Source organism: Eucyclogobius newberryi, unplaced genomic scaffold, assembly GCF_026437365.1.
Source record: "Eucyclogobius newberryi isolate DKJ021-1_F unplaced genomic scaffold, fEucNew1.0.hap1 SCAF_1, whole genome shotgun sequence".
Lineage (NCBI taxonomy): Eukaryota > Metazoa > Chordata > Actinopteri > Gobiiformes > Gobiidae > Eucyclogobius > Eucyclogobius newberryi.
The window spans coordinates 2,328,093-2,346,508 of record NW_027315723.1 but is presented as its reverse complement, the minus strand read 5'-3'; the positions used below and the strand labels follow the sequence as shown (position 1 = coordinate 2,346,508).

The 18,416-nt window shown below is 48.3% G+C and overlaps 1 protein-coding gene across 1 annotated transcript in view; it reads right to left on the bottom strand.

Moving 5' to 3' along the window:
- Positions 1–18,416, bottom strand: part of LOC140362760 (rho guanine nucleotide exchange factor TIAM2-like) — an 83,130-nt gene that overhangs the window by 60,632 nt on the left and 4,082 nt on the right. Inside the window, exons 2-8 of the mRNA XM_072448938.1 lie at positions 16,986–17,561; positions 15,120–15,489; positions 14,652–14,872; positions 9,925–10,152; positions 5,462–5,647; positions 4,352–4,525; positions 4,215–4,281 (exon numbers count right to left, since the gene is read on the bottom strand). Of these exons, the coding sequence (XP_072305039.1) occupies positions 4,215–4,281; positions 4,352–4,525; positions 5,462–5,647; positions 9,925–10,152; positions 14,652–14,872; positions 15,120–15,489; positions 16,986–17,555 (1,816 nt within the window). The 5' untranslated portion in view covers positions 17,556–17,561. The remainder of the gene's footprint in view (positions 1–4,214; positions 4,282–4,351; positions 4,526–5,461; positions 5,648–9,924; positions 10,153–14,651; positions 14,873–15,119; positions 15,490–16,985; positions 17,562–18,416) is intronic.

The window sequence follows — 18,416 nt, the reverse complement described above, 5'->3', positions numbered from 1 at the left end:
CTGGAGGAAGTAACTGTACTCTGGAGGAAGTAACTGTACTCTGGAGGAAGTAACTAGACTCTGGAGGAAGTAACTGTACTTTGGAGGAAGTAACTGTACTCTGGAGGAAGTAACTAGACTATGGAGGAAGTAACTGTCCTCTGGAGGAAGTAACTGTACCCTGGAGGAAGTAACTAGACTTTGGAGGAAGTAACTAGACTCTGGAGGAAGTAACTGTCCTCTGGAGGAAGTAACTGTCCTCTGGAGGAAGTAACTGTACTTTGGAGGAAGTAAGTAGACTCTGGAGGAAGTAACTAGACTCTGGAGGAAGTACCTGTACTCTGGAGGAAGTAACTAGACTCTGGAGGAAGTAACTAGACTCTGGAGGAAGTAACTAGACTCTGGAGGAAGTAACTAGACTCTGGAGGAAGTAACTGTACTTTGGAGGAAGTAACTGTACTCTGGAGGAAGTAACTAGACTATGGAGGAAGTAACTGTCCTCTGGAGGAAGTAACTGTACCCTGGAGGAAGTAACTAGACTTTGGAGGAAGTAACTAGACTCTGGAGGAAGTAACTGTCCTCTGGAGGAAGTAACTGTCCTCTGGAGGAAGTAACTGTACTTTGGAGGAAGTAAGTAGACTCTGGAGGAAGTAACTAGACTCTGGAGGAAGTACCTGTACTCTGGAGGAAGTAACTAGACTCTGGAGGAAGTAACTAGACTCTGGAGGAAGTAACTAGACTCTGGAGGAAGTAACTGTACTCTGGAGGAAGTACCTGTACTCTGGAGGAAGTACCTGTACTCTGGAGGAAGTAACTAGACTCTGGAGGAAGTAACTGTCCTCTGGAGGAAGTAACTGCACTTTGGAGGAAGTAACTAGACTCTGGAGGAAGTAACTAGACTCTGGAGGAAGTAACTGTACTCTGGAGGAAGTAACTGTACTCTGGAGGAAGTACCTGTACTCTGGAGGAAGTAACTGTACTCTGGAGGAAGTACCTGTACTCTGGAGGAAGTACCTGTACTCTGGAGGAAGTAACTAGACTTTGGAGGAAGTAACTGTCTTCTGGAGGAAGTAACTGTACTCTGGAGGAAGTAACTAGACTCTGGAGGAAGTAACTAGACTCTGGAGGAAGTAACTAGACTCTGGAGGAAGTAACTAGACTCTGGAGGAAGTAACTGTACTCTGGAGGAAGTAACTGTACTCTGGAGGAAGTAACTAGACTCTGGAGGAAGTAACTAGACTCTGGAGGAAGTACCTGTACTCTGGAGGAAGTAACTGTACTCTGGAGGAAGTAACTGTACTCTGGAGGAAGTAACTAGACTCTGGAGGAAGTAACTGTACTTTGGAGGAAGTAACTGTACTCTGGAGGAAGTAACTAGACTATGGAGGAAGTAACTGTCCTCTGGAGGAAGTAACTGTACCCTGGAGGAAGTAACTAGACTTTGGAGGAAGTAACTAGACTCTGGAGGAAGTAACTGTCCTCTGGAGGAAGTAACTGTCCTCTGGAGGAAGTAACTGTACTTTGGAGGAAGTAAGTAGACTCTGGAGGAAGTAACTAGACTCTGGAGGAAGTACCTGTACTCTGGAGGAAGTAACTAGACTTTGGAGGAAGTAACTGTCCTCTGGAGGAAGTAACTGTACTCTGGAGGAAGTAACTAGACTCTGGAGGAAGTACCTGTACTCTGGATGAAGTACCTGTACTCTGGAGGAAGTAACTAGACTTTGGAGGAAGTAACTGTCCTCTGGAGGAAGTAACTGTACTCTGGAGGAAGTAACTAGACTCTGGAGGAAGTAACTAGACTCTGGAGGAAGTAACTAGACTCTGGAGGAAGTAACTAGACTCTGGAGGAAGTAACTGTACTTTGGAGGAAGTAACTGTACTCTGGAGGAAGTAACTAGACTATGGAGGAAGTAACTGTCCTCTGGAGGAAGTAACTGTACCCTGGAGGAAGTAACTAGACTTTGGAGGAAGTAACTAGACTCTGGAGGAAGTAACTGTCCTCTGGAGGAAGTAACTGTCCTCTGGAGGAAGTAACTGTACTTTGGAGGAAGTAAGTAGACTCTGGAGGAAGTAACTAGACTCTGGAGGAAGTAACTGTACTCTGGAGGAAGTAACTGTACTCTGGAGGAAGTAACTGTACTCTGGAGGAAGTCCCTGTACTCTGGAGGAAGTAACTAGACTCTGGAGGAAGTAACTGTCCTCTGGAGGAAGTAACTGCACTTTGGAGGAAGTAACTAGACTCTGGAGGAAGTAACTAGACTCTGGAGGAAGTAACTGTACTCTGGAGGAAGTACCTGTACTCTGGAGGAAGTACCTGTACTCTGGAGGAAGTAACTAGACTCTGGAGGAAGTAACTGTCCTCTGGAGGAAGTAACTGCACTTTGGAGGAAGTAACTAGACTCTGGAGGAAGTAACTAGACTCTGGAGGAAGTAACTGTACTCTGGAGGAAGTAACTGTACTCTGGAGGAAGTACCTGTACTCTGGAGGAAGTACCTGTACTCTGGAGGAAGTACCTGTACTCTGGAGGAAGTAACTAGACTCTGGAGGAAGTAACTAGACTCTGGAGGAAGTAACTAGACTCTGGAGGAAGTAACTGTACTCTGGAGGAAGTAACTGTACTCTGGAGGAAGTAACTAGACTCTGGAGGAAGTAACTAGACTATGGAGGAAGTACCTGTACTCTGGAGGAAGTAACTAGACTCTAGAGGAAGTAACTGTACTCTGGAGGAAGTAACTGTACTCTGGAGGAAGTAACTAGACTCTGGAGGACGTATCTGTACTCTGGAGGAAGTAACTAGACTCTGGAGGAAGTAACTAGACTCTGGAGGAAGTAACTGTACTCTGGAGGAAGTAACTGTACTCTGGAGGAAGTAACTAGACTCTAGAGGAAGTAACTGTACTCTGGAGGAAGTAACTGTACTCTGGAGGAAGTAACTAGACTCTGGAGGACGTATCTGTACTCTGGAGGAAGTAACTAGACTCTGGAGGAAGTAACTAGACTCTGGAGGAAGTAACTGTACTCTGGAGGAAGTAACTGTACTCTGGAGGAAGTACCTGTACTCTGGAGGAAGTACCTGTACTCTGGAGGAAGTAACTAGACTTTGGAGGAAGTAACTGTCCTCTGGAGGAAGTAACTGTACTCTGGAGGAAGTAACTAGACTCTGGAGGAAGTAACTAGACTCTGGAGGAAGTAACTAGACTCTGGAGGAAGTAACTGTACTCTGGAGGAAGTAACTGTACTCTGGAGGAAGTAACTAGACTCTGGAGGAAGTAACTAGACTATGGAGGAAGTACCTGTACTCTGGAGGAAGTAACTAGACTCTAGAGGAAGTAACTGTACTCTGGAGGAAGTAACTGTACTCTGGAGGAAGTAACTAGACTCTGGAGGACGTATCTGTACTCTGGAGGAAGTAACTAGACTCTGGAGGAAGTAACTAGACTCTGGAGGAAGTAACTGTACTCTGGAGGAAGTAACTGTACTATGGAGGAAGTAACTAGACTCTAGAGGAAGTAACTGTACTCTGGAGGAAGTAACTGTACTCTGGAGGAAGTAACTAGACTCTGGAGGACGTATCTGTACTCTGGAGGAAGTAACTAGACTCTGGAGGAAGTAACTAGACTCTGGAGGAAGTAACTGTACTCTGGAGGAAGTAACTAGACTCTAGAGGAAGTAACTGTACTCTGGAGGAAGTAACTGTACTCTGGAGGAAGTAACTAGACTCTAGAGGAAGTAACTGTACTCTGGAGGAAGTAACTGTACTCTGGAGGAAGTAACTAGACTCTAGAGGAAGTAACTGTACTCTGGAGGAAGTAACTGTACTCTGGAGGAAGTAACTAGACTCTAGAGGAAGTAACTAGACTCTGGAGGAAGTAACTAGACTCTAGAGGAAGTAACTGTACTCTGGAGGAAGTAACTGTACTCGTCACACTCTCTACTGCCATCTTCAGGACAAACGCTGCATGTTCACTGTGGGCTGTCACTTCCCCAAAGACCCCGTGTGTCCAGAAATGTGGTCATGTGGTCAGGAGGGACCAGTGGTCTGGAGCGGTCACTCCAGACTGAGCTGATTGTTTCAGGTGGTTAGCAGCTAATGCTAATGCTAGTGGCTACGCTAATAAACGTTAGCCTACATGTAGAAATAGTGTAGTAGCCGGGGAAGTACTGGTCCTGCAGTGGTCAGAGTGACATTTAGCATCAACAGTTGTCATAGTAACAGTGGTAATGGCGTCGTTACCATAGTCGAGATGAGCGCTGGAGCGACTGAGCAGCAAAGTCAGCGCTTCGTGTTTTTCCTGCTGGACCTGAACGAGACACACATTCATTCATTTAAACTGGACGAAGACGTTATAGTAAAGACTTTGAGAATCTGACCTGACGAGTCTTGACCATCGGCTCCTCTTCGTTTTGACGCTCCGCGTTTTTTGCAGCGGCTCTGAAGCTCCGCCTCCTCCTGACGCTCCGTCCAATCGGTGCCCGCCGCTCCCGGGTCTGACCAATCAGAGCGCGGCCGTGACGTCTCAGCGCGGCCTGGTCTCTGCTGCAGACCTGAAACGTCAAACCTGAAGCTCAACTCTGAGCGGAGAACTGACCTGAGAACTGACCTGAGAACTGACCAGTGAACTGACCTGAGAACTGACCTGAGAACTGACCTGAGAACTGACCTGAGAACTGACCAGAGAACTGACCAGTGAACTGACCTGAGAACTGATCTGAGAACTGACCAGAGAACTGACCTGAGAACTGACCTGAGAACTGACCTGAGAACTGACCACAGAACTGACCTGAGAACTGACCTGAGAACTGACCACAGAACTGACCACAGAACTGACCTGAGAACTGACCGCAGAACTGACCAGAGAACTGACCTGAGAACTGACCTAGAACTGACCTAGAACTGACCTGAGAACTGACCTGAGAACTGACCACAGAACTGACCGCAGAACTGACCTAAAACTGACCTGAAGACTGACCACAGAACTGACTGCAGAACTGACCTAGAACTGACCAGTGAACTGACCTGAGAACTGACCTGAAAACTGACCACAGAACTGACTGCAGAACTGACCTAGAACTGACCAGTGAACTGACCTGAGAACTGACCTGAAAACTGACCACAGAACTGACTGCAGAACTGACCTAGAACTGACCAGTGAACTGACCTGAGAACTGACCTAGAACTGACCAGAGAATTGACCAGTGAACTGACCTGAGAACTGACCTGAGAACTGACCTAGAACTGACCAGAAAACTGACCTAGAACTGACCAGAGAACTGACCTGAGAACTGACCTAGAACTGACCAGAGAACTGACCAGAGAACTGACCACAGAACTGACCTGAGAACTGACCTAGAACTGACCAGAGAACTGACCACAGAACTGACGCGAGAACTGACCAGAGAACTGACCTGAGAACTGACCTGAGAATTGACCACAGAACTGACCAGTAGAGCGTTCCCTCCGCGTGTTTGACTTGTTCTCACCAGAGCGTGCAGCGTCGACACGTTGAACAGCCCCAGTTTTCCCAGCATGCACTTGGAGGCGCGCGAAGCCGCACACAGCGGGCTCTTGGGGTTGGGCAGCTCCAGGCCCTGGACACTGGTCAGATACGACCTGAACCTGAACACGTCCAGACTCAGGCTCTCCACGCTCTGCTCCCACTGACCGATCTGAAACACACAACCATTAAAGCACCACTGCGGAACATGGAGGTCATTTAAAGCACCACTGCGGAACACGGGGTCATTTAAAGCACCACTGCGGAACACGGGGTCATTTAAAGCACCACTGCGGAACATGGAGGTCATTTAAAGCAACACTGCGGAACATGGAGGTCATTTAAAGCACCACTGCGGAACATGGAGGTCATTTAAAGCATCACTGCGGAACACGGGGGTCATTTAAAGCACCACTGCGGAACATGGAGGTCATTTAAAGCACCACTGCGGAACATGGAGGTCATTTAAATCATCACTGCGGAACACGGGGGTCATTTAAAGCATCACTGCGGAACACGGGGGTCATTTAAATCATCACTGCGGAACATGGAGGTCATTTAAAGCACCACTGCGGAACATGGAGGTCATTTAAAGCACCACTGCGGAACACGGGGTCATTTAAAGCAACACTGCGGAACATGGAGGTCATTTAAAGCACCACTGCGGAACATGGAGGTCATTTAAAGCAACACTGCGGAACACAAGGGTCATTTAAAGCATCACTGCGGAACATGGAGGTCATTTAAAGCATCACTGCGGAACACGGGGGTCATTTAAAGCATCACTGCGGAACACGGGGGTCATTTAAAGCATCACTGCGGAACACGGGGGTCATTTAAAGCATCACTGCGGAACATGGAGGTCATTTAAAGCATCACTGCGGAACACGGAGGTCATTTAAAGCAACACTGCGGAACACGGAGGTCATTTAAAGCAACACTGCGGAACACTGGGGTCATTTAAAGCAACACTGCGGAACACGGGGGTCATTTAAAGCATCACTGCGGAACGCGGGGTCATTTAAAGCATCATTGCGGAACATGGAGGTCATTTAAAGCATCACTGCGGAACACGGAGGTCATTTAAAGCAACACTGCGGAACACTGGGGTCATTTAAAGCAACACTGCGGAACACGGGGGTCATTTAAAGCATCACTGCGGAACGCGGGGTCATTTAAAGCAACACTGCGGAACATAGAGGTCATTTAAAGCATCACTGCGGAACACGGGGGTCATTTAAAGCATCACTGCGGAACACGGGGTCATTTAAAGCAACACTGCGGAACATAGAGGTCATTTAAAGCATCACTGCGGAACATGGAGGTCATTTAAAGCATCACTGCGGAACATGGGGGTCATTTAAAGCATCACTGTGGAACATGGAGGTCATTTAAAGCACCACTGCGGAACACAAGGGTCATTTAAAGCACCACTGCGGAACACGGGGGTCATTTAAAGCATCATTGCGGAACACGGGGGTCATTTAAAGCATCACTGCGGAACATGGAGGTCATTTAAAGCACCACTGCGGAACACGGGGTCATTTAAAGCAACACTGCGGAACACGGGGGTCATTTAAAGCACCACTGCGGAACATGGAGGTCATTTAAAGCACCACTGCGGAACATGGAGGTCATTTAAAGCAACACTGCGGAACACAAGGGTCATTTAAAGCATCACTGCGGAACACGGGGGTCATTTAAAGCATCACTGCGGAACACGGGGGTCATTTAAAGCACCACTGCGGAACATGGAGGTCATTTAAAGCAACACTGCGGAACATGGAGGTCATTTAAAGCACCACTGCGGAACACGGGGTCATTTAAAGCACCACTGCGGAACACGGGGGTCATTTAAAGCATCACTGCGGAACACGGGGGTCATTTAAAGCATCACTGCGGAACATGGAGGTCATTTAAAGCATCACTGCGGAACATGGAGGTCATTTAAAGCATCACTGCGGAACATGGAGGTCATTTAAATAAGGATAATTTCAGTGGTGGGGAGAAGAGACAGAATGTCACTTCCTGTGAGAAAAACCCAAGACAAAGCCAGGAAAACCCCAGAGGAAGAAAGACTTATGTAACAGCAGCAGAGAAGAAGGATCAGGACCAGACCAGGACTAAACCAGGACTAAACCAGGACTAAACCAGGACTAAACCAGGACTAAACCAGGACTAAACCAGGACTAAACCAGGACTAGACCAGGACTAGACCAGGACAAAACCAGGACTAAACCAGGACTAAACCAGGTCCAGACCAGGACTAAACCAGGACTAAACCAGGTCTAAACCAGATCAAAACCAGGTCCAAACCAGGACTAAACCCAGACTAAACCCAGACTAAACCAGGACCAAAGCGGTGCCACACAAAGCCCAAATCTGCACTCAGGACTCTGGGAACATTCCCCAGTCTGAGGTCTGGACCAGTCCCGGGTCTTGAGGGGCGGGTCTTGAGGGGCGGGTCTTGAGGGGCGGGTCTTGAGGGGCGGGTCTTGAGGGGCGGGTCTTGAGGGGCGGGTCTTCTTGGGTTGGACTCGGGTTTCGTGCAGAGGGAGGGGCTGAGGCCCAGGATCATGTCAACAATGTTCCTCCAGTGTTTACTGGGACTGGAAACTCTGGACAAGTCTGGAAAAAATGTCTGAAAACCACTAAAGTGGGTTTTCCTCTAAACCAGGACTAAACAAGGACTAAACCAGGTCCAAACCAGGTCTAAACCAGGACTAAACCAGGTCTAAACCAGGTCTAAACCAGGACTAGACCAGGACTAAACCAGGACTAAACCAGGACTAAACCAGGACTAAACCAGGGCTAGACCAGGACTAGACCAGGACTAGACCAGGACTAAACCAGGTCTAAACCAGGTCTAAACCAGGACTAGACCAGGACTAAACCAGGACTAAACCAGGACTAAACCAGGACTAAACCAGGTCTAAACCAGGTCTAAACCAGGACTAGACCAGGACTAGACCAGGACTAAACCAGGTCTAAACCAGGTCTAAACCAGGACTAAACCAGGTCCAAACCAGGACTAAACCAGGTCTAAACCAGGACTAAACCAGGTCCAAACCACGTTTAAACCAGGACTGAACCAGGTCTAAACCAGGTCTAAACTAGGTCCAAACCAGGTCTAAACCAGGTCTAAACCAGGTCCAAACCAGGTCTAAACCAGGTCTAAACCAGGACTAAACCAGGTCCAAACCAGGTCCAAACCAGGTCTAAATCAGGTCTAAACCAGGACTAAACCTGGACTAAACCAGGTCTAAACCAGGTCTAAACCAGGTCCAAACCAGGTCTAAACCAGGTCTAAACCAGGACTAAACCAGGTCCAAACCAGGTCCAAACCAGGTCTAAATCAGGTCTAAACCAGGACTAAACTAGGACTAAAACATGTCTAAACCAGGTCTAAACCAGGTCCAAACCAGGTCTAAACCAGGTCTAAACCAGGACTAAACCAGGACTAAACCAGGTCTAAACCAGGACTAAACCAGGTCTAAACCAGGTCTAAACCAGGTCTAAACCAGGACTGAACCAGGTCTAAACCAGGGCTAGACCAGGACTAGACCAGGACTAAACCAGGTCTAAACCAGGTCTAAACCAGGACTAGACCAGGACTAAACCAGGACTAGACCAGGACTAAACCAGGACTAAACCAGGACTAAACCAGGTCTAAACCAGGTCTAAACCAGGACTAGACCAGGACTAGACCAGGACTAAACCAGGTCTAAACCAGGTCTAAACCAGGTCTAAACCAGGACTAAACCAGGTCCAAACCAGGACTAAACCAGGTCTAAACCAGGACTAAACCAGGTCCAAACCACGTTTAAACCAGGACTGAACCAGGTCTAAACCAGGTCTAAACTAGGTCCAAACCAGGTCTAAACCAGGTCTAAACCAGGTCCAAACCAGGTCTAAACCAGGTCTAAACCAGGACTAAACCAGGTCCAAACCAGGTCCAAACCAGGTCTAAATCAGGTCTAAACCAGGACTAAACCTGGACTAAACCAGGTCTAAACCAGGTCTAAACCAGGTCCAAACCAGGTCTAAACCAGGTCTAAACCAGGACTAAACCAGGTCCAAACCAGGTCCAAACCAGGTCTAAATCAGGTCTAAACCAGGACTAAACTAGGACTAAAACATGTCTAAACCAGGTCTAAACCAGGTCCAAACCAGGTCTAAACCAGGTCTAAACCAGGACTAAACCAGGACTAAACCAGGTCTAAACCAGGACTAAACCAGGTCTAAACCAGGTCTAAACCAGGTCTAAACCAGGACTGAACCAGGTCTAAACCAGGTCTAAACCAGGTCCAAACCAGGTCCAAACCAGGTATAAATCAAGTCTAAACCAGGTCCAAACTAGGTCCAAACCAGATATAAATCAGGACTAAACCAGATATAAACCAGATATAAACCAGGCCTAAACCAGGTCTAAACGCGGTCTTTCCTCACCTGAGCCTGGATGCTGCGGCGTTTGTCCGTCTCAGTGATGAGGCTGAGTTGGAGCGTGGCCGTCTTCTTCACCCTTTGCTCCGCCTCCATCTTCAGGGACAGGAAGTGGACATGCTCTCGCAGGAAGTCCAGCGTGTCACCATGGTGGCCACTGCGTCTGGAGGCTGTCGCTGCGGCAACCGAGTGGATGGAGGTGATCCAGGCCTCGAGGTCCGACTGAGAACAGGCCTGAGGAGGAACGAGAGGTTTAGACCGGGTTTAGACCGGGTTTAGACCGGGTTTAGACCAGGGCTAGTCTGAATTCTAAACAAAAGTAGAACTCGTTCATTGTGAACTAAAAACCAGACCCAGAACTGAACAAACCTAACTCCAAACCAGGACTAAATGAGGTTCAAACCAGGACTCAACCGGGTCTAGGTCTGTACACAAACTGCACAGGCTTTAGAGAGAGGTCCAAACCAGGTCCAAACCAGGTCCAAACCAGGTCCAACCCAGGTCCAAACCAGGTCCAAACCAGGTCCAAACCAGGTCCAAACCAGGTCAGAACCAGGTCCAAACCAGGTCTAAACCAGGTCCAAACCAGGTCCAAAGCAGATCTAAACCAGGTCCAAACCAAGTCTAAACCAGGTCCAAACCAGGTCTAAACCAGGTCTAAACCAGGTCCAAACCAGGTCAGAACCAGGTCCAAACCAGGTCTAAACCAGGTCCAACCCAGGTCCAAACCAGGTCTAAACCAGGTCCAAACCAGGTCCAAAGCAGGTCTAAACCAGGTCTAAACCAGGTCCAAACCAGGTCAGAACCAGGTCCAAACCAGGTCTAAACCAGGTCCAACCCAGGTCCAAACCAGGTCCAAACCAGGTCCAAACCAGGTCAGAACCAGGTCCAAACCAGGTCCAAACCAGGTCAGAACCAGGTCCAAACCAGGTCTAAACCAGGTCCAAACCAGGTCCAAACCAGGTCCAAAGCAGATCTAAACCAGGTCCAAACCAGGTCTAAACCAGGTCTAAACCAGGTCCAAACCAGGTCTAAACCAGGTCTAAACCAGGTCCAAACCAGGTCAGAACCAGGTCCAAACCAGGTCTAAACCAGGTCCAACCCAGGTCCAAACCAGGTCCAAACCAGGTCTAAACCAAGTCCGAGCGAAGCAGACCCAGCCAGGACAATGTTCTCACAATATGTGTAGTAGTCATATTCAGAAGTATTCTGTGCGCAGCCTGGTACATGTAAACACTCCCTGTAACTCCGCCCTATATGCCCGCCCTGTAGCCCCGCCCTGAAGCCCCGCCCTGTAGCCCGCCCTGCAGCTCTGCTTAGTCCTGGTTCAGACCCGGGTTTAGGTGTGAGACTTCTTTGAATGGACAAAGATGAGGTCAGACACAAAGACACTCGCTCTAACAGTTAATAACAGGCTATTGATCTCTGTATTGATGACCTGCGTATCCATGGTAACGCTAATAACAAACAGCAGCTATGCATTTCAAGTAAAACGCTGAGCGATGGATCGATCTCCGAGTCCAAGAAGCAAAGATCCGTCATTTACTAAATCATTCCCACCTGGTTTAGACCTGCTTTAGTCCTGCTTTAGTCCTGGTTTAGACCTGCTTTAGTCCTGGTTTAGTCCTGCTTTAGTCCTGGTTTAGTCCTGGTTTAGTCCTGCTTTAGTCCTGGTTTAGACCTGCTTTAGTCCTGGTTTAGTCCTGCTTTAGTCCTGGTTTAGTCCTGCTTTAGTCCTGGTTTAGACCTGCTTTAGTCCTGGTTTAGACCTGCTTTAGTCCTGGTTTAGACCTGGTTTAGACCTGGTTTAGTCCTGCTTTAGTCCTGGTTTAGTCCTGCTTTAGTCCTGGTTTAGACCTGCTTTAGTCCTGGTTTAGACCTGCTTTAGTCCTGGTTTAGACCTGGTTTAGACCTGGTTTAGTCCTGCTTTAGTCCTGGTTTAGACCTGGTTTATACCTGGTTTAGACCTGCTTTAGTCCTGGTTTAGACCTGGTTTAGACCTGGTTTAGACCTGGTTTAGTCCTGGTTTAGACCTAGTTTAGTCCTGGTTTAGACCTGATTTAGACCTGGTTTAGTCCTGGTTTAGACCTGGTTTAGTCCTGGTTTAGTCCTGCTTTAGTCCTGGTTTAGTCCTGGTTTAGTCCTGGTTTAGTCCTGGTTTAGACCTGGTTTAGTCCTGCTTTAGTCCTGGTTTAGTCCTGCTTTAGTCCTGGTTTAGTCCTGGTTTAGTCCTGCTTTAGTCCTGGTTTAGACCTGGTTTAGTCCTGCTTTAGTCCTGGTTTAGACCTGGTTTAGACCTGGTTTAGACCTGCTTTAGTCCTGGTTTAGTCCTGGTTTAGACCTGCTTTAGACCTGCTTTAGTCCTGGTTTAGTCCTGCTTTAGACCTGGTTTAGACCTGGTTTAGTCCTGGTTTAGTCCTGCTTTAGTCCTGGTTTAGACCTGGTTTAGACCTGGTTTAGACCTGCTTTAGTCCTGGTTTAGACCTGGTTTAGTCCTGCTTTAGTCCTGGTTTAGACCTGGTTTAGACCTGGTTTAGTCCTGCTTTAGTCCTGGTTTAGACCTGGTTTAGACCTGCTTTAGTCCTGGTTTAGACCTGGTTTAGTTCTGGTTTAGTCCTGGTTTAGTCCTGGTTTAGACCTGGTTTAGACCTGGTTTAGACCTGGTTTAGACCTGCTTTAGTCCTGGTTTAGTCCTGGTTTAGTCCTGCTTTAGTCCTGGTTTAGACCTGGTTTAGACCTGGTTTAGACCTGGTTTAGACCTGGTTTAGTCCTGGTTTAGTCCTGGTTTAGTCCTGGTTTAGTCCTGCTTTAGTCCTGGTTTAGACCTGGTTTAGTCCTGGTTTAGTCCTGGTTTAGTCCTAGTTTAGTCCTGGTTTAGTCCTGGTTGAGTCCTGGTTTAGTCCTGGTTTAGTCCTGGTTTAGTCCTAGTTTAGTCCTGGTTTAGTCCTGGTTGAGTCCTGGTTTAGACCTGGTTTAGTCCTGGTTTAGACCTGGTTTAGTCCTGGTTTAGTCCTGGTTTAGTCCTGGTTTAGTCCTGGTTTAGTCCTGGTTGAGTCCTGGTTTAGTCCTGGTTTAGCCCTGGTTTAGTCCTGGTTTAGTCCTGGTTTAGTCCTGGTTGAGTCCTGCTTTAGTCCTGGTTTAGTCCTGGTTTAGTCCTGGTTTAGTCCTGGTTTAGTCCTGGTTTAGTCCTGGTTTAGTCATGTGCAGCAGCAGATGTTGATCTCGCAGGGATTGAAATAGTTTCGGCTTCACTTGTGTCGACCTCGGGGGGAAAAGGGGGAGACCCCAGTATGAGCCCCACATTCGACATCTGCTCTCTGTACAGAGAGGGGCGGGGCCTGGGCGCGGGTGAGGGGGCGGGGCCTGGGCGCGGGTGAGGGGGCGGGGCCTGGGCGGGGGTGAGGGGGCGGGGTCTTTGGCTTCACGCTCAGCAGCACGCGGCTCATTTACACAACAAAAACAAACAACTGTTAGAGCCACGAGCCTAAACCAGGACTAAACCAGGACTAAAGCAGGACTAAAGCAGGACTAAACCAGGACTACAGCAGGTCTAAACCAGGTCCAAACCAGGCCTAAACCAGGACTAAACCAGGGCTAAACCAGGGCTAAACCAGGACTAAACCAGGACTAAACCAGGGCTAAACCAGGACTAAACCAGGACTAAACCAGGACTAAACCAGGACTACAGCAGGTCTAAACCAGGTCCAAACCAGGCCTAAACCAGGACTAAACCAGGGCTAAACCAGGGCTAAACCAGGACTAAACCAGGACTAAACCAGGGCTAAACCAGGGCTAAACCAGGACTAAACCAGGACTTAACCAGGGCTAAACCAGGTCTAAACCAGGACTAAACCAGGACTAAACCAGGACTTAACCAGGGCTAAACCAGGACTAAACCAGGACTAAACCAGGACTACAGCAGGTCTAAACCAGGTCCAAACCAGGTCCAAACCAGGCCTAAACCAGGCCTAAACCAGGCCTAAACCAGGACTAAACCAGGGCTAAACCAGGGCTAAACCAGGACTAAACCAGGACTAAACCAGGACTAAACCAGGGCTAAACCAGGGCTAAAGCAGGTCTAAACCAGGTCCAAACCAGGTCCAAACCAGGCCTAAACCAGGACTAAACCAGGGCTAAACCAGGGCTAAACCAGGACTAAACCAGGACTAAACCAGGACTAAACCAGGGCTAAACCAGGGCTAAACCAGGACTTAACCAGGGCTAAACCAGGTCTAAACCAGGACTAAACCAGGACTAAACCAGGACTAAAGCAGGGCTAAACCAGGACTAAACCAGGACTAAACCAGGACTAAACCAGGACTACAGCAGGTCTAAACCAGGTCCAAACCAGGTCCAAACCAGGCCTAAACCAGGACTAAACCAGGGCTAAACCAGGGCTAAACCAGGACTAAACCAGGACTAAACCAGGACTAAACCAGGGCTAAACCAGGGCTAAACCAGGACTTAACCAGGGCTAAACCAGGTCTAAACCAGGACTAAACCAGGACTAAACCAGGACTTAACCAGGGCTAAACCAGGACTAAAGCAGGGCTAAACCAGGACTAAACCAGGACTGATTCCAGGACCAAGAGCCCACTCAAGAGCTGAAGTTTTGGAGAAACTCTCACACAAATAAATCCCAAACATAATGAACTTTAAAGATCAGGTTCAACATTTCTTTCTGAAATTGTACGAATGTTAAAAGTATAAAATGTAATAAAGTGTGTTTGGACCTGCAGCAGATAAACTTGTCCCACGGCGTTGCTCAGGCAGAACACGTGCTCTTTGGTTGGATGTTCTGGCACAGGCTGGACCAGACTGTCCCACACACGCAGCTCCATCACGGGGCCCAGGGCCTCCTCGTGCAGCTCCATCACAGGGCCCAGGTCCTGCTCCAAGTCCTGGTCTGGATCCTGGTCCAGGCCCGGGGACTTGAAGAACTGCAACCAGCAACCTGCAGGGAAGAGAGTCCTGGTTTAGTCCCGGTCTAGTCCTGGTTTAGTCCCGGTCTAGTCCTGGTTTAGTCCCGGTCTAGTCCTGGTCTAGTCCCGCTTTAGTCTCGGTTTAGTCCCGGTTTAGTCCCGGTCTAGTCCCGGAATAGTCCCGGTCTTGTCCCGGTCTAGTCCCGGTCTTGTCCCGGTCTAGTCCCGGTCAAGTCCCGGTCTAGTCCCGGTCTAGTCCCGGTCTAGTCCCGGTCTCACCTCTCAGTTTGACCCAGTATTTCTTCCACTTTCTCCTCTGCACCAGTTCGAGTTGGTCTTTGTTCAGTTTGATCAGAGGTTTGATCCAGATCCAGCCCGCCCTCCGGACCACTCCTCGGTCCAGACCCGGGTCCTGGTTTAGTCCTGGCCTTGACCTAAGACCGTGCTGGTCCCCTGGGTCCGCAGAGTCTGAGGAGGTCTTGGTGGATCCTAGCGTGGATTTGGACTCGAGATCCTGTCTGAAGTTCTGATAGATGCTGAGGCGTTGGTCTTCAAGGGTCTTGGTTTGGTTTGGCTCCTGGACTTGGATTTGTGGCAGGTCCGGGTTTTGAAGAGGGTTGAAGGACCAGATACTGTTGCGATCCGGATCCTGCAAGAAGACAAGACGGGTTAGACCTGGTTTAGTCCATGTTTAGTCCTGGTCTAGTCCTGGTCTTGAACACATTCAGTCCTGGTCTAGTCTTGGGTTAGACCTGGTTTAGTCCTGGTTTAGTCCTGGGTTAGTCCATGTTTATTCCTGTTCTAGTCCTGGGTTAGTCCATGTTTAGTCCTGGTCTAGTCCTGGGTTAGTCCATGTTTATTCCTGTTCTAGTCCTGGGTTAGTCCATGTTTAGTCCTGGTCTAGTCCTGGGTTAGTCCATGTTTAGTCCTGGTCTAGTCCTGGGTTAGTCCATGTTTAGTCCTGGTCTAGTCCTGGGTTAGTCCATGTTTATTCCTGTTCTAGTCCTGGGTTAGTCCATGTTTAGTCCTGGTCTAGTCCTGGGTTAGTCCATGTTTAGTTCTGGTCTAGTCCTGGGTTAGTCCATGTTTAGTCCTGGTCTAGTCCTGGGTTAGTCCATGTTTAGTCCTGGTTTAGTCGTGGGTTAGTCTATGTTTAGTCCTGGTCTAGTCCTGGGTTAGTCCATGTTTAGTCCTGGTCTAGTCCTGGGTTAGTCCATGTTTAGTCCTGGTTTAGTCCTGGGTTAGTCCATGTTTAGTTCTGGTTTAGTCCTGGGTTAGTCCATGTTTAGTCCTGGTTTAGTCCTGGGTTAGTCCATGTTTAGTCCTGGTTTAGTCCTGGGTTAGTCCATGTTTAGTTCTGGTCTAGTCCTGGGTTAGTCCATGTTTAGTCCTGGTCTAGTCCTGGTCTAGTCCTGGGTTAGTCCATGTTTAGTCCTGGTCTAGTCCTGGGTTAGTCCATGTTTAGTCCTGTTTTAGTCTTGGGTTAGTCCATGTTTAGTCCTGGTCTAGTTCTGGGTTAGTCCATGTTTAGTCCTGGTCCAGTCCTGGGTTAGTCCATGTTTAGTCCTGGTCTAGTCTTGGGTTAGTCCATGTTTAGTCCTGGTTTAGTCCTGGGTTAGTCCATGTTTAGTCCTGGTTTAGTCCTGGGTTAGTCCATGTTTAGTCCTGGTTTAGTCTTGGGTTAGTCCATGTTTAGTCCTGGTTTAGTCCTGGGTTAGTCCATGTTTAGTCCATGTTTAGTCCTGGTTTAGTCCTGGGTTAGTACATGTTTAGTCCTGGTTTAGTCCTGGGTTAGTCCATGTTTAGTCCTGGTCTAGTCCTGGGTTAGTCCATGTTTAGTCCTGGTTTAGTCCTGGGTTAGTCCATGTTTAGTCCTGGTCTAGTCCTGGGTTAGTCCATGTTTAGTCCTGGTTTAGTCCTGGGTTAGTCCATGTTTAGTCCTGGTCTAGTCCTGGGTTAGTCCATGTTTAGTCCTGGTTTAGTCCTGGGTTAGTCCATGTTTAGTCCTGGTCTAGTCCTGGGTTAGTCCATGTTTAGTCCTGGTCCAGTCCTGGTTTAATCTCAGTTCAGTCCCTCGTTTAGTTAATTCATTTCACATTTATTTGTCATAACTTTACATTTGAACTCTGATTGGTCGCTTCTCACCTGGACCCGCCTCTTCTTGATCCTCAGACTTCCTGTCCAGTCGCTCCACTTCCTGATCCGGCTCCTGAAAACGTCCTTCATCCCGGTCTCCGCCCCAGTCCTCATGAGGTCTTTCAGGTCCGGGGCCAAAACCAGGTCTGGGGACCAACCCGGACTCCGAGACGAGACCGGACTCGGGACTGGGAAGGACTCTCCAAATCCACTGTCCGGACACGAACTGTTGCTCAGATTGATGTCACATTTGTCCAAATTCTCCTCTGAACTTAAACTCCCGTCTTTGACCCTTAAAAAGGGACAGTTCTGTCCGGGGTTGTTCTGTCCGGGGTCGTTCTGCCCGGGGTCATCCTGAGGGTCCGGCCACGCCTTCTCAAAAACACTATGGCTCAAAAATGGCCCAAAATCCATGTTTAATTCCACATTTTGGTGTTTTGTTGCTCGACTCTGGCTCCTGATTGGTTGATTGGGTTTCCTGTAGCTCCGCCCACTCGTCCTCTGGCCGCGCCCCCACCAGGTGTTTGTAGACTGAAGCTCCGCCCCTTCGCAGGTAAAGTTACTGTCGCTGTTTCCCATAGTTACCTGGAAAAACAATCATCAAAACATTAGTTAAAAGGGTAAAGTCTTTGGTGTTGGACTATATTTTATATTTTGAGAAGATATATTTTATTTTCACTAGAGTTTAGTCGCTTAAAAGACTGCTTTAGTCCTGCTTTAGTCCTGCTTTAGTCCTGCTTTAGTCCTGCTTTAGTCCTGGTTTAGTCCAGCTTTAGTCCAGCTTTAGTCCAGCTTTAGTCCTGCTTTAGTCCTGCTTTAGTCCTGCTTTAGTCCTGCTTTAGTCCTGCTTTAGTCCTGCTTTAGTCCCGCTTTAGTCCCGGTTTAGTTCCGCTTTAGTCCCGGTTTAGTCCCGCTTTAGTCCCGCTTTAGTCCCGCTTTAGTCCCGCTTTAGTCCCGCTTTAGTCCCGCTTTAGTTCCGCTTTAGTCCCGCTTTAGTCCCGCTTTAGTCCCGCTTTAGTCCTGGTTTAGCTTTAACAGGTGAAAGCTGTTGTTCGTGAGCCACTGATTCAGAACAGTTTAAACTCATGAATAATTGAAGACTGGGATCCTGGGAGGGCATCTGACACACCTGACACACCTGACACACCTGACACACCTGTCACACCTGACACATGTGACACACAGGATTATGGAAGAGTTTGTGATGAGACCTGAAACACAAAGCTATGTTAAACCTGTAATCAGATTAGCATTAGCTTTGTTAGCGTCATTAGCTTGCTTAGCGTCATCAGCTTCGTTTGCGTTGCTGTTAAGCTTAATGACAACGCCTCCTTCTCTTTCTCTCCGACTCTAGGGCGAGAAATAAACTGCTTTTGTCTCATTTTAGTCCAGTCTTAATCCTTATTTAGCCCTGTTGTAGCCTTATTTTAGTCAGTTTGA